The sequence below is a fragment of the Nematostella vectensis genome, chromosome 11 (genome assembly GCF_932526225.1).
Source record: "Nematostella vectensis chromosome 11, jaNemVect1.1, whole genome shotgun sequence".
Classification (NCBI taxonomy): Eukaryota; Metazoa; Cnidaria; class Anthozoa; order Actiniaria; family Edwardsiidae; genus Nematostella; species Nematostella vectensis.
The window spans coordinates 9,648,538-9,671,682 of record NC_064044.1 but is presented as its reverse complement, the minus strand read 5'-3'; the positions used below and the strand labels follow the sequence as shown (position 1 = coordinate 9,671,682).

Sequence of the window (23,145 nt, the reverse complement as noted above, 5' to 3'; positions counted from 1 at the left end):
CGAACAGAGAAATACAAAACCATCTTTTGGGAGCAACAACGAAAAGAAAAAAAGAGGATTGATGAAAAAGAGCCGCCAGAAACACAGCATCCACACCAAGAGAGCATAAGTTAGACTTTCATAGCTGTCAACCTTGCTTTAGAGAAATCTTGAGAAAATACAGTGAATGTCTCAGAAGTACCAAGTTAGCTAATGCAAGAGAATACAGTAAATGTATGGATATTTCCAAGAAAATTAGGCTTGGAAAAGGTTCAATATCCTAATGCAGGAGAGTTGACAGCTGTGGACTTTCTTTTAATAACTATCAACAACATCAGGGGCAGACCAAGCTTTTCTCTAAAAGTAATTATTATTTTTGTTACATATAGCTTTCTGGCAGCCCTAAGGGGGGTTTAATTCCCCTAAACCCTCCCCCTAGGTCCGCTACTTAACATGCAACAGTATGTAGGACAAAATAAAAGGAGCATATTTAACATGCAGTGGTGGGGATGTGGTTATTAAAAGTAGAAAAGATACAAATCGGCACAAGGCATGCAGGTAATACCCTCTCTTCTCTTCTCTCTTGTCCAGACTCTGTGCTCACATGCCCCAGGCGATAATCATGCCCCTCCCTCTTCTCGCTTATTACATTGAGGGAGGCCCTATGCTTAAGTAGGGATGAAGAGGAATATGTAACAAGAGGAGCTACTGTAAAACTAGTGATGTACGTGGGGTAGCAGAAACATGCAGATAACACCACCACCCTCTTTCATCTTGACACATTATTACTTTTACTTTTCAGCCTCTCTACCAAAGTATGCAGTGCAGCCAATAAGTAATGACAAAAGATAACCTTCCTCTTCATTTCGAAATAAACAAGTTAGAAGCCATGTATTCTTTAATATTCTCTATGGTAATCAGGGGTTTCATTAGGTTCCAGCGGCTGGCAGAAGCACCAGCTATTTTCCACTGAGCGCCGGCTACTTTAAAAAAAAGTCGACTTAAGTTTTATTTGAACTTTAAAGATAAAATAACTTCCACCCCCTACTTATCAATCTCACCGCCTACTCAGAAAGTTAATGAAAGTCCTGGTTAAGGTAATTCCCTTGAAATAGTTCTACAACCCAGAATTTTTTAAAACTTGGCATAAACAATATTGAAGCTAAGGGCTTTCAAAAAATGTAATAAAAAAATAGGGGTACCGACCCCGTTTTCACAACAGAGGGGCGTAGAGTTGACGCGTTTTTACTGATCGCGCAAGGAAAAATCCCAACTCTTAGTTTTCAAAAAGAGTGCCTATAGTCTTTAGAAAATTAAGTTCTGTTTGTCTAGCTGCCAAAATCCGATCTCCTAAACAATAACCTGTAGTAGCTAATGTTCAAAACAAATCCAAATTTTAAGAGATCGCACAAAAAGACATTGTTTTCACCACTATTCATACGGTAAAAAGCGCCATTTTGAAGTATTTTTACGGCTTTTAAGAGAAATAACAAAACTAATACAACCCAACTTTTTTTCTTCTTTCAGTATATCAGTTTTCCGCATATATTTAACTATTTGAGCAAATAAACAATGGGGGTAACTGACTTCGTTTTTCTGTCAAAGCGATTTTAAGTAAAAAATGCGCGCCTTTTGCTGTGTTTTCTTGTACAACTGTGGCGCACGCGCACACTTAATACCAGAAAACTCGAACAAACAGCGCGCGCCACTATGCGCAGAAGGGGTGCGCAGTGCAGTTCAAGGGAATTACCTTAATGAAAGCCCTGGTAATATTTCATTTTGTCAGCCAATCAGTTTCATAATCTTTTATATACATATCTTACAATTTGATTGATAATTGCTTTTTGGTAACTTGTTCTTATTACACTTTATCTTTTTGCCAATCATAACATTGATTTTAATGAAGATGCTGGTTGAACAACCAATGCACTTTTTGTTTACTCCTTAGCAGTTACCAGAGTTTATCAGGTTCTTCTCTGCCGATAAATGATCATCTACATCATCAAATGGGAAAAGCTCTTGTTTAAATATTACTATCTCCCTTTCAAACCGCAAATTTCTTAATCCATCGACCCCATTTCAAATGATCGCCACACTCTTGTTCATGTGTATAATACCATGAGAAGATACAGGATGTTGGTGACACTAGATTAGAGTGAGACTTGGAGAGATTCCGTCACGGTAGATCTAGATTGCCTTCCTTCTAGATTGCCTTCCATCTTCTGCATCATCTGGCATTCATCCATACTAGTGCTGTGAAGTCACAAGTCAACCCGAACAAAAACAACCACAAAGGGATAAACACGTAGTAATAAGACACATTTATGATATTTTCCAGCTTGGCGGCTAGCACGATAAGGAATGCCAGGCTTGAGCAAGCCAATGTAAAAATCCAAACCTTTCGCTTCAAGCTAACACTGTTTGCGTCGAATCCATTTTTCAGATGCTGAATAAATCTGAGGACGACGTAGGCGAGGAGAATGAAATCAAACAGAAAGAAAGGAATAAGGATGAAGAACCATGTCCAATCCGTTTGTCTGTCGAGACGAATAATGAGAAAGATTAAAAACGGCAAAGCTACGAACCAAATCGACCAGATGCGATGCAAGCGTGCCATCTTGTTTTTCTTTCGGCGCGATCAAGGGGGGCTGGACATGACCCGATAACTTTCCGAAATTCATCCGATCAAAAAATACATTCAAAATTATCCAAGATAAGACAATGAAGACGACGATGCACTTTCACTAAAACATGTTACTACCATGCGTTTGATTCTGTTAGTTTTGTTTGTATAATGAGAAAAGAAAAACCCAACAATTCCTGAAAAAAATCGTATGGATCCGTCGGGAAGTCCGAACTTTTTGCGTGAGGTCGAGGCTAAAAACATGGCGGCTTCGAAGAGAAACAGCTGACTTTCAGGTGGGATTTAAATTCACCTGAAATTGACTCAGAATGCATAAAAAAATCAGTCTGACTGGAGCTGTCTGATACCCAAAAACAGCTTTACTTGGAGGGATTTGTGTAATACGTGTTTATATTTGAGAAAAATGGCAACAAGCAAGGACGACGAAAATCTCGTCCGACAATGCGAGGAAGTCGAAGCCTTATCTGCGATCTACGGAGAAGATTTTGCAAGCATTGACGAGTCAAGCAGAATGTACGAGATACGAATCAAAAGCGAAAACGATCCTTTGTATTCTCTTACTATGCAACTACTACTACCCCCTCAGTACCCTAGTCAGGCACCCCCCGTATTTGAGATTCATTCAGTTTGGATGACTAGCGTTGAGATGAGAGAAGCTATGGAGGGGCTGTACGCCATTTACAAGGAAAATCAGGGGGAGATCGTGCTGTATCAGTGGGTGGAAAAGCTGAGGGAGATGGTGGATGAGAAAGTCAAGGAGAAACAAAAGGAGGAAACAACACGCACAGGTGGTAGGGACTGGCAATGGGGGAGGGGAGGATGAGGAATAGGTAGGGGCCCTTTAACCTTTCTTGCCATATTGCGAGTCTAGAAAAACAAAACTAAATAAAACAGACCTGGTACCAAAAAGAAATTAGAGGTTAGAAGGGGGTTAGGGGGATATTTGCCAATTTCCATGGCATAGATATCAGGCCCGTAGACAGGGGGGTTTGGAAGAACCACCCCACGTCTTGAAGGTCCGCCTGCGGGCAGGCTAGGACGAGCTACCTAAGAGAAAATGGTCCGTTATATGGATAAACGCCCCCCCCCCCCCTCCCCTTAACTACCCTTATCCAAAGGAGTGGTGGTGGTGTGTGTGTTTGTGTGTGTGGTGGGGGGCTTAAATTCTAATACAAAAGTAATTTCACTCATCCTGTGCTTCTACCTTTCAGAAAAAAAGACAATTGAAAGACCTGACACCTCCATTGAAGTATATCCAACTGATGACAAGGGTTTTGAGGAGACTACTAGCAAAGATAACTCAGGAAGCAAATTTGATTACAACAGCAAAAATGTGCTCGATGCTTCTTCTAGTATAGAAATCATCCACGGTGAACCATTCACAGAAAGAAAAAGCACATTCCAGTCTCATTTGGCATTTGTTACTAAAGAGGCTGAAGTAAGAGAGATGTTACATGAACTAAAATTAAATAAGAAGATAGCCCATGCAACACATAATATAATGGCTTATAGAATTTATAATGAAGAGAGAGATGCATTTATACAAGACTGTGATGACGATGGCGAATCTGCTGCTGGGTCAAGACTCCTGCACCTGTTAGAAATTCTTCAAGTCAAAAATGTAGTTGTTGTTGTAAGTCGTTGGTATGGTGGAATCTTGTTGGGCCCAGACAGATTCAAACATATCAATAACAGTGCTAGAGAGTTAATTAAATCTGTGGGCTTGCTAGATAAGGAGGTGGACGAAGGCAAGGGTGGGAAGACTAAGGGGAAAGGGAAAAGCAAGAAGCACAAATAAAAACTATGTTATTTGTTGTATTCACAAGTCACACCATGTAATATGATATTCACATAAAGTAATAATGCAATCCACGGAGTCTGGGTAAACCCCGAGATTCGAGAGTAGAGATTCAGAGGGCAAGACTCGAGACTGAGGGCCGAGACTCGAGACTGAAATGCTGAGAGTCGAGACTGTTAGACCAAGAGTCGAGACTGAAATGCTGAGAGTCGATAGAGATATCTGAAATCTTGAAAATATGATTTCTGGATTTCCAAATTAGTTTTACTTTTTTCTCGCTATAAAACATTGCATAGCCACAGCATTTTATGACAATTGGAAGAAGACTTCGGTATTCCACATTTCAGTCTCGAGTCTCGACCCTCAGTCTCGAGTCTCGCCCTCTGACTCTCTACTCTCTGGGTTTACCCAGACTCCATTCCACGACCGAGATAAACATTATAACTAGCCTGCTCAACATGGGCTAGTTGCATGAAAGATGGAAAAGCTGAGCTTAGTTATGCGAAAAAACAAAGGCGATAGTGAGCACATTTCAAAGCTTAGCTTCTCCTTTCTTGCCCCAATCTCCCTATTCTAGGCCGAGCGCTACACCTAATAGAACAGCTAATTGGGCACACTCATCTCAAAAGCAATTTTGAAAGAACTATGATAATTTATTTCTTTGCATAACACCTTTCATCTCAATAATTTCCCAATTTATACTGAATTTGCATATTAAGAGATACACTTGTTTTTCTAATAACAATTTGACTCGATGTAAGCATAAATCGAACTGCATGCATTAGACATTTAAATAATATGAATTTATTTGATTTTTGATGTGAAAGAAAAATAAATAGAAATAGAATTTGATCTATTATGTACAATTAAAAATCTTTGAATAATGAATGGAGACCATTGACTTTCAACCACAAAATTACAAGAATGTTAATTACCCTAAGACCATGCAAGCCATTGTACAAGGTGACTAACTCATAACTCCCTTTTCTAATACACTTTTTGTCTAAATAATCTACACATAAGCTGCACTGCAAGACATGCAGTGACGATGTCTGGATTGGTGATGTTTGCCTCCTCACAATGATGCACACTGAAGCTCGGGGATAAACTCTGCTAAAAAAGCCTCAACCAACAAATAGACCAGAATTCTAAGAAGAAGCAAAAAACTAGGAATAAGTGGTGATTGCAAGTGGTGACTTCTTTTCAATAGCTGTACCCAATTGTTCTTTTCCTACTTCATGATTTGTGTATGATTTTTAAAGGATGAAAACAACCAATATAAGGCTATAATTAAATTGGAACGCTGTGTGATTCTACATTTGAGACTTTTAAGACTGGCATTGATATTATTAGTAATAGACCATGCTCATGGAAATGACTAAAACATGCAGTGTGCTTACCTGTTGATAGCTGGATTTTGAAGAGACTCTACCACGTTATCTGCACACTCTTTGTACAACTGTGAGCCAACAGCCAGACTAAATAACTCTGTCAAAATAACACAGTGAGCAATCATTGTTACCATTCACACCATCACAACTACCAAGATCAACAATCATCATCATATCAAGGCCATAATCAAGTACATTACCACCATTATTTTTATCGCATACCATGAGCATTTACCAATATACTGTAATCATCAGGAACATAAGAAAAGCCACCATTATCAATACAACCACTGCAACAAAACTAATTATCTCTATAATCATCTTCAAACCCACCTTAACAACAGCAAGATCATCAACCTCACTTCCACATGATACAAACCCCACCCAAAACATTCTCTACTGACCTGGGAAAAACTCCATAAGCATTTTTACTGCTATCTTTTTCGTTTGGTCTTTCTCATCATCTGTTTTGGGTTGTACTGGAGGTTCTCTAAGTTTGCCATCAGGCCAGATGATCTCATTGAGATTTGACAGGTACACACCCCAATTGTCATCTGTGAACAAGTCATCTATTTCACGCCGAATAAACCTGTTGATGCAGCAAAGCATGTAGGTTGTTAATGAATGAATTAGGTGGAACGTCCAACCAAGCAAGACTGAAGTTGACTACACAATTTACAACATTGTTAACATTGAAAAGGAGTTTCCGCCTGTAAAGATGAGGCTGCCAACATAAAATATTGTTTAAAAAGCAGTACTGCTAACATCTCCTCGCCAACCCCCCTGCCCTTATTCAAAATTTGTTTTTCTATTTTGTCAAAATTGAACTCAAAACAATAATAAAGATGTGGATGATTAGGGCTCTTTCACTTACCATTCAAAAAGTCCACTAAAGACTCCAAGGAATCCCTGCTGGACCCTCTCCAAACTTGCCCATGAGCCCCTCCCTTTCAGCACCTCACAAGTCAGTGCAAGGATGGCCTCAGACAGTGGACACTGTGGCTCCCCTGGCTGGATATCAGTTGCAGCACCTTGTACCTCAGAACTTGGCTCATCAGAGTTTGACATGGCTAAAGGCAAGTCTGCCTTGGTGTTATGTAGTCGCCGATAAACCTCTCCCTTGTTGGGCATCCTTGAAGACAGGAGAGGGGTCAAGGTGGGACCCACATGGGGCATGTGCTCTTTTACGATGATCTTAGGGTTGGGTAGATTGTCCTTGAGAGATCTTGCCTTCTCTTTGGCAGCATGTAGGCTCTCTGCCGACTCACATTTTCGTTGCTTGATTTGTTCTGCAGCATGTTTAAGTTTTTCATCTTTCATTACTTTAACCTTTTCTTTTGCCGCATGAATCTTCTCTTCTGACTCATGTTTTTTCTCTAGAACTTGTTCAGCAACTTGCCTGAATTTTTCTGCGTTTGCAGCCTTCACTTTATGTATAGTACTTTCCATAGATTCAGCCTGTGCCTGTTTGGCGTGTTTTGCAGCTTCTTTAAGCTTCTCGACATTTAGAGACTTCATTTTATCTTTAGCTGCCTTTAAATTCTCCCTTGATTCATGTTTCTTTTGTTTTACCTGCTCAGCTGCTTCCTTGAGCTTGTCATTTGTTAACACTTTCATCTTCTCTCTTGTACCCTCAAAAGTCTCAGCGGATTCCTCCTTCAATTGTCTCAGCTCTTGTGTAGCGTGCTTCAACTTCTCGTCCTTCAATGCCTTCATCCTTTCCTTTGCAGCTTGCAGGTTTTCCTTCGTGGCTTCCTGTTTTATGTGCTTTAGCTCTTCTGCCGCATGCTTCAACTTTTCATCTTTAACTGCCTTGACTCTTTCACTCACAGCATGAAGACTTTCTCGTGACTGCTTCTGTTTCTGTTGCACTTGGTGTGCTGCCTGTTTGAGCTTATCCATGGTAAACTTCTCCCCCTTGAAGGCCTTCATCTTATCTTTTGCGGCAGCCACGTTCTCTACAGACTTAGACTTTCTCTCTTTCATCTTATCAGAGGCGCTTTTCCATTTTTGGTCCAGATTCTTCTTGGAAAAGGGTAAGTGAAGAGATGCTCTATAATTAGCATCCTCATCATCAGATTTACATGAAGCCAAGCTTGAACCCAGGTCACTGGGTGGTGACTGGTCCCAAAAGGTGGAATTTTCCAGCTTTTCTTTCAAGCATCCAGTACTTGCAGACATAGGAAAAGAGGTATTAACAGGCGAACTTTGTCCGAAAGCATCATACAGTCCCTCATCGGATGAAGCAAGTGATGTAACTGAGTGGTCATTTGGGCTCTCACTGCTATCACCAGCTGATCCTGCAGACCCTGGCCCTAGGTAATTTAGCATGAGGTCGTCGTCACTGCTGTAGTCATCATGAAGGGCAGAGTGTAACCATGGTGATGGTGACAAGCGATGCTCTTCTATTTCCTCCTGATCATCTTGGAAGTCATCATCAGGCTCTGCTCTTACTGGATTGTATGCTAGGAAATTCTCGAGAAAGGCATCAAAGTGTTCCGCTGGTGTAAACGTATGATCCCCATTACCCTGTCAGGGAAAAATCACCAACGTTTAATGCACTTACCATGAGAATTGCACAGTCTATCTCTGTTCTGCTTACCTGTGCATGTTTGGAATATGCCAATTTCCAAGGAGAGCTGTTGTCATCAGGAGGTGGTGAAAGAATGTTATCACTCTCTGGTGCATCTGTAAGAAAACAAAACTACAGTGAGGTGTGCCTGGTGAAATAAACCAGTTTCTCTGATCCGAGTGGGGTGGGAGGCTTATACCCTCACCTGAGTCGAAAGCTGTCTTAATGCTGTCAAACACCTTGGTCATTTGTCGACCCAGCATCTAAAAAAAGCAGCCAAGATAGGCATTAGTGTTTTGAGTTAATCCAGAAAGTTCGCCATGCTCAACAACTTACACCAGTCAAAGTTGGGACCACCCATTTCCAAAGAAGATGTTAGAAAGGTAAAGGACAACAAATGTCAACACACTACCTTATCCACTCTTGGGACATGCACTGTTTGGTTGATAATCTGTGCAACACTGGGTTTTATGAAAGACACATCAGAACTAATGACACCGAGGAACTGCTGAAGATCCATGCTGTTGCGAAGATCCGGCTTGGATACCAAACTCTGAAACAGTCAGGGATTTTTTTTTTGTGAGAAACTGGAGCAGCACTGCTTACCATTAAAGCTAATATCAGTTTACTTCCAATAACACCAGTTTTCTTCCGGACATGAGAAAGGGGCTGCAGATCGAATGTTATCACAGGTAAAATGTGATGGGATAAAGGCGGGGTGGGGAAGGCACTATTATTAAATGGCAAGGACTGTTGGCGTGCTGCAATTGGCTAATTGGTAATCATGGCATTCCCGTATTGCCTCAGATGGCAAAAATTATCATAACCAAAAATATCATACATATAAAAATGCCACATAATCTCGCAAAGCCTTTTCTAATAAGCCAAAGCCAATGTTTGATATTTCACAGCATGACCTCACTATCGGTTACTAAGTAGTTTTTCTAGAATGCAAGATGTGGATACCAAACTAATAAAAAGCACCAAACAGAGTTGCTTCAGTGACGATTTGAAAATCAAACCAAAGTGTAACACAACTGTTCTGTAACCACTGTAAAACTAATTCTTAAATAAAGATAGTACTTTTGCATCAACAAATGCTTGAAACCTTTTAAAAACAACTCCGTTTTGATAGATGAGATATAAAATCCTGTGCTGGTGTATTTTCTCATAAAACAGTAACTCCTCACCCCAAAAGGCAATAACTCCTTACCCCAAGGTAGTCCTGTAAGATAGTCCTTCTGCCTTCCACCACTTCTTAACACCTTACCCCAAAATGCAATAACTCCTTACCCCAAAAGGCAATAACTCCTTACCACAAGGTAGTCCTGTAAGATAATCCTTCTGCCTTCCACCACTTCTTTATCCAGTCTTCCAAAAGGGAGGTTAAATTTCCTATTTGGCTTCAGTACATCTAAAAAGGTAAAAAATGACGACTTCCTAGAGAACAGTAGGAACATTTATTTACCAGGCTCCATTTTAATGGGTAACTGCTACATTTTGTATTACCAAACCATTTCCTTTTTTTGTCCAGCATTCTTTTATAGGTCTGTACTTACTGTATTAATAAATGAGTGATATATGTGCTGCATTTCCTGATTTTACGTTGAGTATAGTGCAATTTGTGACACAGTCAAAGGACCAGGGTGGATACAGGGGGTAATAAGGGGAGGGCTTTCTTTATCCAACTGTATGTGAATTCTGTAAGTAGAATAGAATCAAAAAGCCCAAACTGTCGCAATCTCATACCAGAACAATGAATACAATACACCAAAAACTGGAAATCGACTCTGACATATTTTCGTCTTATTTAATAATTATTATTATCCAACTGTATGTGAATTCTGTAAGTAGAATAGAATCAAAAAGCCCAAACTGTCGCAATCTCATACCAGAACAATGAATACAATACACCAAAAACTGGAAATCGACTCTGACATATTTTCGTCTTATTTAATAATTATTATTATCCAACTGTATGTGAGTTCTGTAAGTTTATAGTACACTGTGAAGCCAGTGCAGACATGAAAGCCAAGCTGAATGCCAAAGCCATCATCACGTTCCCAATTACAAACCTTTCATCTGCACTGCAAGTGGTCCACTTGTAAGCCTGCTATGCAGTTCCATGAATTCTCGATAGCGGCGCTTGATTGCTCTTTTGACTGGGATAGCTCTCTCAAAGGAAGCTCTTAGTTTTTTGCTGTCAATCTTCTCACCAGCATCACTCGGCTCTTTCTTTAAGGCTCGCAGACTCATCTCTTGCTGGTTGGATCCTGAAACCAGCGCTTTGTAGACTTGGGGCCAGATACGGATGTCATACTGGAATAAAAAATACATGAATTATCTGACAACAGCGCTTTGTAGACTTGGGGCCAGATACGGATGTCATACTGGAATAAAAAATACATGAATTATCTGACAACAGCGCTTTGTAGACTTGGGGCCAGATACGGATGTCATACTGGAATAAAAAATACATGAATTATCTGACAACAGCGCTTTGTAGACTTGGGGCCAGATACGGATATCATACTGGAATAAAAATATACATGAATTATCTGACAACAGCGCTTTGTAGACTTAGGGCCAGATACGGATGTCATACTGGAATAAAAAATACATGAATTATCTGACAACAGCGCTTTGTAGACTTAGGGACAGATACGGATATCATACTGGAATAAAAAAATACATGAATTATCTGACAACAGCGCTTTGTAGACTTAGGGCCAGATACGGATGTCGTACTGGAATAATAAAAATACGTAAGTTATCTGACAACAGCACTTTGTAGACTTAGGGCCAGATATGCATGGGTGAAAGATTAAACTTTTAACTGAAAACTAGTGTTTTTTAGACTTGGGGCCAGATTAGGATGTCATACTGCAGGGGCGGTAATGGGGGGGGGGATGTCCCCTGTACATTTCACGAGTCGCAAAAATTGGAAATCATGTTTCACGATAAACTGACGACAAGGATTAATCTTTACTTGGAAATCACGATTCATGATTTTTAAAGAGCACAGATCACGATTCACACCGATCAAATTTTCCCATTCACATACCACGGCAAATATAGCTATCACAGATATTTTATTTTTTTTATATTTGTCCTTTTAACGATTCACAATAAACAAAAAAGGCCGTTCACAATCATGAAAATAACTCTTACTGCCCGATACTGGAATTAAATGATAAACTGTTATCTGACAGCAGCGCTTCTAGACTTGTGGCCAGGTATGGAAATAAAATCTAAGGAGGTTGAGGGAGGGTGGGCACAAAAAGAATGGCATCTGGTTTCTAATGAACTCAGAGGGCTGAATATATTTTCTAGGCTTAGTTGTTCTTAGTTGTTTGTTTACTGCTATGTTTATAAACAACAGCTTGTGATGTGCTCTCTGTGTTTACTGTGAAATCCCTGTCAAACTATGTTGCAAAATTTGAACAGTCAGTTTTTTTTTCTTTTTTTCCGTCAATATTTTGTCTGTTTTGTCTGCTTCTTTTTTATTTATCATATATGGTTTTGCAGTTTCCAGACTTTGACCATTCCCTCCCCTTCCATTTGAAGTAAAATCTTAAATAAAAAAGCACATTTAATTTTTCTTCAAACCCCCACCTCCCACCTTTTAACATATTTCTATTGGGAGCCCTATTTGATAGAAACATTTGCCTTGGTCTTTTTTCCACTCTGCTTTTGTTCTATCAGAGGAAGGCTTTCACCTGAAATGCTTTGTCTCAGTTAATATGACTAGTCATGAAGTCAGTTGACCGACTTTTAAAAAGAGTCGAGTCGAATCAAATTTTCAAGTCATTTTTCACTTTAGAAGTCATAAAAAATTTGTCTTCTTAGCCTTTTCTTGCAGCAATGCCTTTTCCACACTTTCAATATAAGAGCTCATTGAAATATGTATTAAAGACATTACCAGACAGTGCAGTATAGCAGGTACTAATGTAAAAACTGAATGTGAAATTTGTGAGAAGTAAATGAGAGGGCTATAAAAGCTTTTAAAACCTACTTAAAGGGAGTGGAATGATTGAACAAAACACATCTCCTAAAAGGCTACCATCTCATAAAAGCTTTTTCACAAGTATTAAGGAAGTCATTTGCACTAGTCATAACTACGATTGAGATGTGGATGAACAGAGAAATGCAGAACAGCTGCTACAAAATCATTTATCAACTTTAAACACTTCATATTGTTCTTACCCCATTATATTTAAAATATTAAGAGATGAAGGCGAAAACATTACACAACAAATTATGAACACATGATTCGGGGAAAAAAAATGTGATAATTATAACAATTTTCAGGGAAAAAAAAGTGTTAATTATAACAATTTTTTTCTTCATAGTGACAAAAAAAAGGTTGTGCTACCTGATAAAAAACAAAAGAAAAAGAAAATAATTTATATAAAATACAATCTGGCAATGCGGTTGCTTAAAGCTTAGTGTACCTAAAAAGAAAAAAATGAATAAGAGAAAGATGTGTTGAGTGCACAGACCAATAAATGAAAAAGATTGGACGGTTATTAAAGCCATGATAACAATAATAAATGTGTGTATATACCTGACTGTGGTCAAAACAGGTCAATATGTTATAAACTTCCCAACCACTATTCTTACATATTAGATGTTATGGCTCACCAGGAAAAAATAAAAACAAATGTTCATAAAGCCACAACAAATAAAGCAGAGATCATATTGCATGTACAATATAATCTGATATTAAAAATTTATAATATTGATTGTTAAAGTGTATTTTTGTCAAGATGTTATATGTTTTCAGTCAAACAGAGGTGTTATCCTAATAACCAATACCTTAGATGACATTCTCAATTAAAATTAAAATAAAATAAAAACCATTTTAAAAATATTTTTTTACAATCCTTATTTACAGGAACTTGTTTTACTTAGTATATCAAATTCACAAATTCAAATAAAAAAAATTAAAATCTTGCTCTAAAAGAGATAACATATCAGCACCCACATATGTCATACTGTCTGAAGGAAAAGAATAAAATGAAAAGTCATGTGCAGTAGATGAATGAAATAGTAAGGGAAATCAGCATGGGTCTATTTTTTTGTAAAACCTTTTTTTGAAGGAGAGAGCTTAAAGTAAAATGGATAGAAAAACAAAAAAGGAGGTGGCAAACACTTTAGATTAAATTTTAAATAAACTCCTTTATTGATTGCCTTGGTCAAAAGAGCCTTCCTCCCTCCCCCCCTCCTCTTGAAGACAACACCACCAAAAACCACCAAACTGTCAATATGTCTGTCTTAAAACAGAGGCCTTTGTGGTATATTGTTATATTATTATTGTTATCGTTATTGTTGTTACTGTTTTTGTCATTGTTATTATTTTTTTATTTTTTTGCAGCTCACATATTGGAGATTTACCTAAGACTAGGTACTTCCCGCACGTCATGTAAAGGAGCAAAACAGTGGGCAGGCACTTGCATTGTAGGGCTTGTTATCATTGCTGCACACTCTTTGTTTCTTTAATTTCATAGGGACAGATCATTTCCAAATGAAAATGCTGGATCTTTTTAAAAACATAAAAGGTTGATTTGTTTAAAAAACGTCCCTTTTTGAAAATGAAAATTTGAAAATTATCAAAGCAGTGTGTGTATTGTTTCTTTAAGGATGTGACTCATAGTTTAGAGTGGATGGCCTGTTAAATAGTGCAGATTCTAAAAGATTCTCCTGTCTCTTGCTGGTTGAGGTTTCTTTCAGCTCCCCTAAGTAAACTGGTGAGATGAGGTTCCATTAGCAGGGATCATCAGTAATCCCACCCTTACCTCAATTCTGTAGAGTGTGAACTTGTTCCGACCAGGTTCCCACCCTGACTCTAGTGCAATCTCCGTCTCGGGAATGGTTATAAGGCGGCTTGGGTGGATCTTCACAACACTCTTCTCGGGACCATTTCGGCTTGGTTGAGATTGCTGCATCGGGGTGCCATACACAATTTGTTCTGAGGGGGGAGAGTGTGCTTGTGGTGTACCATACCATGTGTCTGAACAATTAAGTTTGTCCAGTCAATATGCAATTAAAGCAAATCCCACAAATCAACAAAGTTTCAGGAATTGACCTAAACAGGACTCATTCTATTACCTGTTCTAATATGAAACTCAGAAAAATATTTGCCAGAGTACATAAAGTAGGATTTCTGAATGTCAATAGAAAAAAAGGAATAGCTTATAGCATTGAGCTGATCGCCTAGAATTTCTACAAAAAAATGTATCTGCAGAGGTTTAAGTAGAAGTACATGTGAATTTATATTAAATTAATCGGAATAGGGGGCAACAGCTCTGATCATGGCTTCATATTACAGCAACTGATATTTTGTCCTTAGTTGTTTTATGCTTTATACATAATAATAGATACTATATCAAATAACAAACACAATCCAATAAATAAATAAAAAATAAATAAACACAATAGAAAGAGTGGGAATACTTTGGTGGTGGGAATGGGAATTGAACCTAAACCTTTGGGTTTCAAGTTCTGAATGATATTCACAATTTCAACCACCTTATCAACTCATGGTTTGTTTGTGCCCTAGAAGCTTAGAAAACTTCTCACCTGAGTCACTCTCAGATGACATCTCGCGTACAGCATTACTACGTGACAAACGCCTCCCGGAGGACGTAGAGAACCTTCTTACAGGCTCAGGGCAAGGAAGACCATTTGCATCTTCCACTGACGGCTCACGATCCATACTAGTTGGCAAATTCACTTCCATGGAATCAAACCCTGAAGATGACTCTGTGGAGGCCGTACTAGAACGGGCGCTGCTGCTGCTAAAACCAAGTGTTCTGGCAGGAGACTTGATGGAGGAGATGAACTTTCTCCCCGCCATGAGTACACTATCACTGAATGACTCAGAGTCTGACTTCTGTGAGAAGAACCCTGGTGATGATCGACCAGCACCTGACTTATCAGAGAGTTCACCGTCAGTGGAATCTGATTTCCGAGTAGTAACCCCAGTGGTAGAGGACAGTCGTTCAAATGAGGATTTGTTTTCAGAGCTGCTGCTGTCTTTAGACCCTTCTGACTTGCCTCTAAAGCTGACATAACCTTGAGGCTTAAATACACTATCAAGGCTTTCTTCACTGCTTAGTCTCTTCTCTGATAAAGAGCCTTCAATTCTAGACTTGTTTGGATTTTGGAGATTCTTATCACTAGGTTTGTGACCAGCTGTAAGTTTCTCCTCAATGGATTCACTAGACATCTGTTTTAAGATTCCTTTTGGGGGTTTGACGATAGGCAAGGGTGCAACATCATCAATAATATCATCATCTGTACTCATGTCTTCCTCAATTTCTTTCCCCTCTTCAAGATCCAACTCTTCCTCATCAGCAAATGATTTAAAGGAACCTTCACTGCTGCAGAAGCTAACATTGAAATACTGTGGTTCATAGAATTTTACAGGGCTAGGTGGGGCCTGTTCTGACTCTGAAATGGGTGCGAATTCACAGGTGGGGGACAAAAGACAAGGTACGCTGCATGAACGTTGTAAGCTTCTGTCATGGTTTGTGTAGGCATGGCTTGATTCAGACTTAATCCCGATGCTTGATATATTTTCTGGGTGAGATGAGCTACGGGACCTTATTCCGTGAAAGAAATCCCCACTTGTAGGTATATCTAAAATAGGTGAATCAATTTCATCACTGACTTCAAGTTTTGTGCAACATGATCCAACATGTTTAACGTTTGTTCTCAATTCTGATAATTTAGACCCTTTGCTTTGTGATTGAGCTTGATTCTCCATAGCTTGAAAGCTCTCAGTGAGAAATGAAGGATCTTCGGCAGGGGGACATACCCCCCATGATGATGAAAGACTAAAACTTGGCTCTCTACTCTTGTTTCCAGTAACTCCATTTCCCTGGCTTTCACTTGAACAGGAAATAACAACAAAAGACTCAGAATATCCTCTGTGTGAAGGAGAGTTCCCTAATGAATACTTTTGTCCTGAATAACCCTGTGATGCACTTTGTTGAACATTTGAAGCAAAAGATTCAAGTGAAGCACTTCGCACCTGGCCCCTTCCATTTGATCGATCAACCGTTCCATCGTCATTACACATCGATAAATTTCTACTTCCATTAGAACGAACGATCTCACCATTCCTATTGTCATGTAATGAACTTATCGTTTCTAAATCCAATTCCCGTTCGGTGGGTCTAGTAATTAAGGCTTGTGGGGCTCTCACTGTGGTGTTTTTCGGAGGGCATAATAGATCAATAATAGCTTCGTTGACCCAGTCCGGGTCTGATATCAATTCCACCAGTTCGACCGCTTGTACGGCTAGAATTTCCCTGAGTATGAATTTCCCCATATCACAGTTATAAGCCTTTTGGGGAAGCAATACAGCCAATAAGCAATCCACGACATTTCTTAAGTAATTGAGCTCAGAAGCGGGTCCTTTTAGCGCGATGTGTTTATTTTGTATCTGTGATTCGTATGTTTGATGCAAAAGCTGTGAGTTCGTTAGTGACAGCTTCAAACTTGTATCCCGAGCTTTCAAAACATCTACCGCTTTGTTGAACCGTTCAAGATGCGAGTGAAAAATGAGAATGGCTTCTTCTATGAGATTATGTGCATCTACATCACAGGCTCTCTTATATCCTTCAAGTGATAAAATCTCCAGCGCTTTTCTAGTTTCTCCGACGAAACCTTCCCCCTCCCCAACATCCCTGAACCACGATACCACGAAATCGCGATTGATATTTGTGATCAGCTTTTCCAAATTCTCGGCAATTGGTCTAGGTAGTTGGTGTAAATTCTGGTATTCATTCCCATCAGTGAAGGTCTGAGTCCTTGAGTTCAAACCTTTAGACGAAAACTCAACTGAATGCGGAGTCCCAAAACCGACCCATTCAATGAATTTGAACGCAAGCTCAAAATCAAGTTCACACGCGTTTGTCAAAAACACCCACACGAAGCATAGAGTTCCAAACGTGAAGACTGAATAGTATAGTATGGATATCCAAGAGAGACCAGCTAGAGTTATGGCTGTTAACGCTAGTAGACAAGGTAGCCAGAGTCTCATGCTAGCGGACGGCCGTAGCACGGTACACGAAGCGCCATCTCTCTTGTTTTTATTCACCAAACAGGAAGGGGGTATGTAACCAGGCCTGTTACCTTCGGGTCCACCCGCAAATCCAGCGGGCTCAAGTCTTTAGCGTACTCCGGGTCCTAAAAACAAGACAAGATAAGACAAGATTAAAAGAAAAATAAAGCAATGAATAAAATATAGCATCTGATTTTTAGGTTTTAGTATGGGTATACCTAAGTATTATCAAGATATCAATCACTCGAGCAATTTGTCATCGAAGAGCTCATTCAATCACCTAAAAGCGGATATTCACAAAGCAATTTACAATTTATCTTTTCACACGTTTGGAATAATGATAATTCATGCAGCTGGCGACGGTATAGTTAAAATCAAAAGGGTTGGTTCACTTGCAAAATATAACAATAATACTGCTGCTTGTGATATAGATAAAAAGGCATATGCACTGTATAATATTTACGGTATTATATTTCGTAATTGAATTTTGTATTTTGTATTGAATTAATATTTTTTTTCCATTTACTAATTTCGAAGGAAGAGCAAGCTTTAAATTGACTGGTATATTCTAGAAGATGACTGCGCAACTTAATTATGTTAAAAAAGGAAAAATAAGGTGGAAATGAAAAATAAAAGAAGATGAAATAAAACATAATGGATCTATCATTAAAAAGGGGGGAAATGGACTCAACGAAACCAGCCAATGAGATTATAACCCCAGTAATACAAAGAAGCGGTCCATAAGTCCGTACTAGCGACAAAGCGGTTCCTACTATGCGACATCTGGGGTTAAAGCCTTCATTTCGCGCGCTCCTATGATTCATACCTACTATTTAAGCTTTGGAATTATTTTATGCAAAAATCGAGCAAAGCTCAAGAGGTCGACTTGAGAGCGGAACAAATACTTGAACAGGAACAGGAGGAATAATATTCGACGAAACAAAACATAATTTGGGCGATTCAAGAGAAAATCTTACCTGTAGTGCATCGCCATCTTAATTGAGTTATGGCAAATTTTACGGAAGAAACTTTTGTTCCACAAGTTTATGAACTACTGGACCATAAATCAGCATATAACATATCGTCTGGGATTTATCTGATTCTCATAGCGCTCGTCACAATCACAGCAAACGGATTACTCCTCATTGGGCTCTACAAAAACGAAAATGGTTCATTACGAAGACCCTCGACTGTATTTATATGCAACTTGCTGGGAACTGGGCTAATTGCAGGAGCCGTGAGCGAACTACTCTTAGCTATAGCTTATTTATCAAGTTACGCTGGGGATCACACAAGCGCCACGCTCAACCTAACCATGGCTGCAAAGGTTATACGTAGTGTATGCGTCGTGGTGTCCATTTTAACAGCCGTGGGGTTTTCGTGGACATTTTTCGCGCCTTCGCAGTCAATACCAAAGGAAAATCAGTCGGAAATATCGTCAAAAGAATGTTTAATGTCTATCATTGCCTACTGGATCTATGCAATCTTATTTTTCACCCTCGCGTCTGCAATAGCGACTTGGGAGTTATATCTCAAACTTGAGCTTCATTTGAATTTCACAGTGTGTTTAGTGCTGACAGTTCTGACATATCTATCGCTCTGGGTATATTACATGAATAGACGAACAACCGTGGACGTGCAATTCGACACAATTGCAGATAATGCGCAAATAAGAGAACAAAGGAGGTTAAAACACCAGTTATTATTTGTAATTTGTTTTCTTGTTGTTATCGATATCAGTTGCGTGACACCATATTTTATTTATCAACACGTTTTATTGTACACAAAGATGGAGTCGATCGTTACTAGGCAACGTACTCTTATCGTAGAAAGGGTGATAGAGGTAATATTGTGTCATAAGTTTATTCTGGAACCGATATTGTTAGTTTGGAGGCTTCCGGATTACAGAAGAGCTTTGGTATCCGTATTTGTATCTTAAACACGAGGTTCTGCTATAAAAGGGAATGTTCCTCCCAACCCCGGGCTCAAGAACAATCAATAATCAATCAACCGTCAATGAGTCAACATGCCAGGACAATTGCTTTGAGCGCTTAATTTTAATTTCATATTCTAGCCAAAATAAATATCATTCCTAGAGATGTCCATCTAAAAATGTTTCTATCTATCGTAAAATAATGCTATACCAAGCTGTGTGCGCTCTAAAATACGAGCATTTTCGTCACAGCGCGAAAATAATTTATGCATGTGCTTGATTATGGATAGCGCAAAATGTAAAATTGTGCACCCAAAACGTGAGTGGACAGGAAATACCTAATTTAACAACATCTTAACACAACTGTCTTGTTACCTGTGCAAAAATAGTTTTATTCCAGCCTACTGACGCTTAGAGAAAGCAATTTTACAGAAGGCTTATAATTTGTGACTGCTAGCATTGCAGTGTTCTGATTATAATTGCAAATTCGAGCCCGGGGGTGGGAGGAGCTTTCCCTTTTATAGCGGAACCTCGTGTTTAAACTAAATGACATCCCTAACTAAAGCCCGTGATCCGACTTGCATGACGCGTGGTTTCGTACGATATGAAAGCATGTGTAAATGGTGAGAACTATGTATTCTCATATTTATCAACTAGTTTAGGAGGGCCATGGGTTAGAAAACTGTCAAAAGTTATCATGTTACCCTCGTTAAATAAAGTTTATTGTATTGTATTGTATTATATATACACAAATGTACAAGCGTTTTCTGCTTTTTATTTATATTTTTTTATTTAGAGGCTCCCGTCACGACGTGACGAGGTAATTGCTAAGGGACGCGATGTCCCGGCGAGGCAAACCCCGACACACTACACGTGACAGGGCATTGCTAATTTTACAGAACTAACCAAAAAAGTAAGATAAAGATCAAAAGTAACAAAGCATAGAAGCTAGCAGCAGTCAATGTTCAGCGATCTGCAATGAGGGCAGACAGTTTTCCATGTACGGACTCGTTCAGGGTCGAAGTCAGTAAGCAGTTTATCAAAGTTTTCTAACTTTTGTTTAAAAACTAGTAGGCGACTGTTTAACATTTAGAGGTAGATTATTCCAAAGTGTTACAATTCGGTTGAAAAAAGAGTCTCTGGATAGTGATGTCCTGAAGCGGCGGGAGCAGAGATTGAGCGAAGACGCGCACCCTGGTGCGGCCACGGTTAAAAGTAACAAAATCTTCGTCGTATTCACCGGAAATTGCTGCCTTATATATGTAGCATAGATCTTTGATTTCATGCCAATAGGACACAGGGAGCATGTTAAGCGTGCACAGGCGGGACTTGTAGCGTGGCCTTAGATCCTGATTGGGACGGCAGGATAAAATAAAGCGCGTTGCTCGACGCTGCATAATCTCGCAAAGCCTGAGATCGGAAATGCTGGTTTGTGGTGCCGAAACCTCATTAGCGTAGCCCATGTGGGTTGGACATAGGAGAGGTACAGCAGCTTTTTGCGGTCAGGCCTTATTTGCGCGCAATGCCGGCGCAGAAAACCAAGCATTCGGTTAGCTTTGGCACATATCAATATTTGGGTGACCTTCAAACCCGCTCGGTCAATCTCTTGGAGGCCTGGGTCTAAGGACTTTATAGGATTAGTAAAGAAAAGATTTGAACAAGCGAACAAGTTTTGGTAAATAATTTTTGCCGCGAGTCGCAAATTGACAGGAATGAGTATTTTCACCATGTTTTCTGGAGATCAGGGAGCGGAAAAACTTTAGCTCTTCTAAATATGGGCATCTATGCCCATATAAGGCAATACATACGAAGGACACTATCCGTGGGGAATATGTTTGGTATACAACAGAGACATGCATGCTCAACGAAAGAGTGTTATTAACCGTTACCCAGAGGTCCCTTTGGGAAGGGGACGACCGAGAGGGCGTTGCCACCGAAGGTATAGGGAGGGGCTTACCGCCAGAGACGGAGCTACGCTAAAGCGTTTTCTAATATTCGCATGGTCTCACATTAAAGGAGAGCCCACAATTGACAGACCAATGCAGTAGCGAGTCCAGGTCTTGTTGTAGTTCACAGTGGTCGGTTGCAGTCTTGATGAAACGAGAACATTTAGCGTCGTCTGCAAACAGGGCGATGCTGGTGCCTGGGCTCACACTATCGGGGAGGTCATTAACGAAAAGAATAGGAACGGACAAAGCAATCTGCCTTGGGGAACTCCGGACTCCACCCGAAGACCAGGGTGAGAACGCACCGTCAACTAAAACTAAAACATCCTCTTCTCTGCTTAGGAACTGTTTCTCCTTAAACAACATGCCAGGAAGTTTAGTATTATTGAGTTGTTTTAATTTTATACAATGCAGCAGCGAAACCTTTTTCTTTGGCCTAATATTATGGCTCATGATGATCTTGCAGCTGCTATTTTAGGAAGTCAGATCATTTTGAATTTGGTAGGCTCGTGGATATTTCATCAGCATAAAAATGGCATCCTCGGGAACCCAGGGCATCGAGTTCACAGGCGCGAGAACGAGGCGGAACAAGGCCGGCGAAGGGGGAGGGGGTAGGTGTCGAGAGGCAAGCGTTTGACCTTGGTACCCGAAGGATCTTTAAAATGGTTATCAGGGGTGCTCTGGAAGGGTCTGTTTACTGACGAGTTTCCAATAAAAACAAACGATGACTTGTTATTACCTACGCTTTTCTAAATTCTCAAAGTATTTTAAACTCGTGAATGCTTGCAGGTCATTTACGAGTTATTGGAGGGACTTCTGTGTCACTGATCGTCGGATGGTTGGATAGATCATCCGTAAACTTTTTGTGGTCTTTCGATGCTTTTAGCAACCCAACACATTCTATGACAGTAGTGTGAAACACATTGTATGACAGCAGCGTGATTAATTATGTCGGGTATTTTACTTTTGTTTTCGAAAAGAATAGGCTGAAATTTGACATGCTAGCAAAAACTTTTCGACCGGTACGTTACCAATTGGTATGAAAACTAATTTTTATAGTCACAAGTCAATATTCATCAATGCCACGGTGGTACAGTGTTTCGGTCACTCGTCTAGGGCCGCAAAGACCAGAGGTTTGGTACCTGAAAATAGTTGTGGCATCATTTTTTTTTTACCTTTTATAATACTAATTCATTACAATGTTCTTGGTGTGTCATCACATCGAAAAAAAAAAATTAAAAGGAAATTTTTATGTACTCTCAGCATCTTGGATGAGTTCATGCTTTGTTCAGTATCCTGAATATCATTCCTGCACACAAGAAAATAACTTGCATTCGCGAGTTGGCTCACAGAGCCTTTGATTCAGTAATGATATGATTGGCTGATAGCACACATAAGACAGGTGCACGGGCGAGATTATTAGGAATATCAACTCGATATTCGCTAGAGATGCATGATATTTACGCTTAGTAATCTGGTTATCGCTAATTTCTCATAATATCAAGCATGAAAACTGCATCTCTGATCCTATTCATCAAAGGATTGTTTGTTACGGCGTGTGCATCAAAAGGTGGGAATAATTTTTTGTTTCTAATCTTTCAAATCCTTTTCTTCCGAGTGGGATGACATAATGTTTGTTTCTTAACTTTTCAAGTAAGGCCAAGAAAAAATAAAGACTTGTTTACCGTCCTGATAAGATCAAAATAGGGAGCATGCGGCCCATTTTAATTATTATTAAATTTTTCTCCTTGGTTTATCAAAGTTTTGTACAATTTACAAAGGAAGTTTCCGCAATATTGCGAACGGTTG

General features: G+C 39.5%; 4 protein-coding genes across 4 annotated transcripts in view; 3 read left to right on the top strand and 1 right to left on the bottom strand.

The window, feature by feature from the left end:
- Window positions 1–1,840: 1,840 nt before the first annotated feature.
- LOC5517490 (protein IMPACT-B) lies at window positions 1,841–5,309 on the top strand. The gene is made up of 2 exons (XM_032362034.2): window positions 1,841–3,411; window positions 3,835–5,309. The coding sequence occupies exons 1-2, from the start codon at window positions 3,027–3,029 to the stop codon at window positions 4,419–4,421; spliced, it is 972 nt and encodes a 323-aa protein (XP_032217925.2). The 5' UTR covers window positions 1,841–3,026; the 3' UTR covers window positions 4,422–5,309.
- On the bottom strand, window positions 4,425–18,572 carry LOC5517514. The gene is made up of 12 exons (XM_048734181.1): window positions 18,435–18,572; window positions 14,967–17,582; window positions 14,183–14,397; window positions 10,460–10,703; window positions 9,701–9,798; window positions 8,797–8,937; window positions 8,590–8,647; window positions 8,415–8,500; window positions 6,687–8,341; window positions 6,217–6,401; window positions 5,822–5,909; window positions 4,425–5,569 (listed from the first exon to the last, which is right to left on the bottom strand). The coding sequence occupies exons 2-12, from the start codon at window positions 17,434–17,436 to the stop codon at window positions 5,497–5,499; spliced, it is 5,313 nt and encodes a 1,770-aa protein (XP_048590138.1). The 5' UTR covers window positions 17,437–17,582; window positions 18,435–18,572; the 3' UTR covers window positions 4,425–5,496.
- LOC116601221 lies at window positions 18,464–19,570 on the top strand. Its single transcript, XM_032361972.2, has one exon. It carries the CDS (start codon window positions 18,464–18,466, stop codon window positions 19,394–19,396), a length of 933 nt encoding a protein of 310 aa, XP_032217863.2. The 3' UTR covers window positions 19,397–19,570.
- A 3,194-nt stretch (window positions 19,571–22,764) lies between these two features.
- The window catches only part of LOC5517496 (ryncolin-1), an 18,236-nt gene continuing 17,855 nt past the window's right edge, over window positions 22,765–23,145 (top strand). Inside the window, exon 1 of the mRNA XM_048734446.1 lies at window positions 22,765–22,906. The gene's annotated coding sequence lies outside the window, so the exon portion shown is untranslated. The remainder of the gene's footprint in view (window positions 22,907–23,145) is intronic.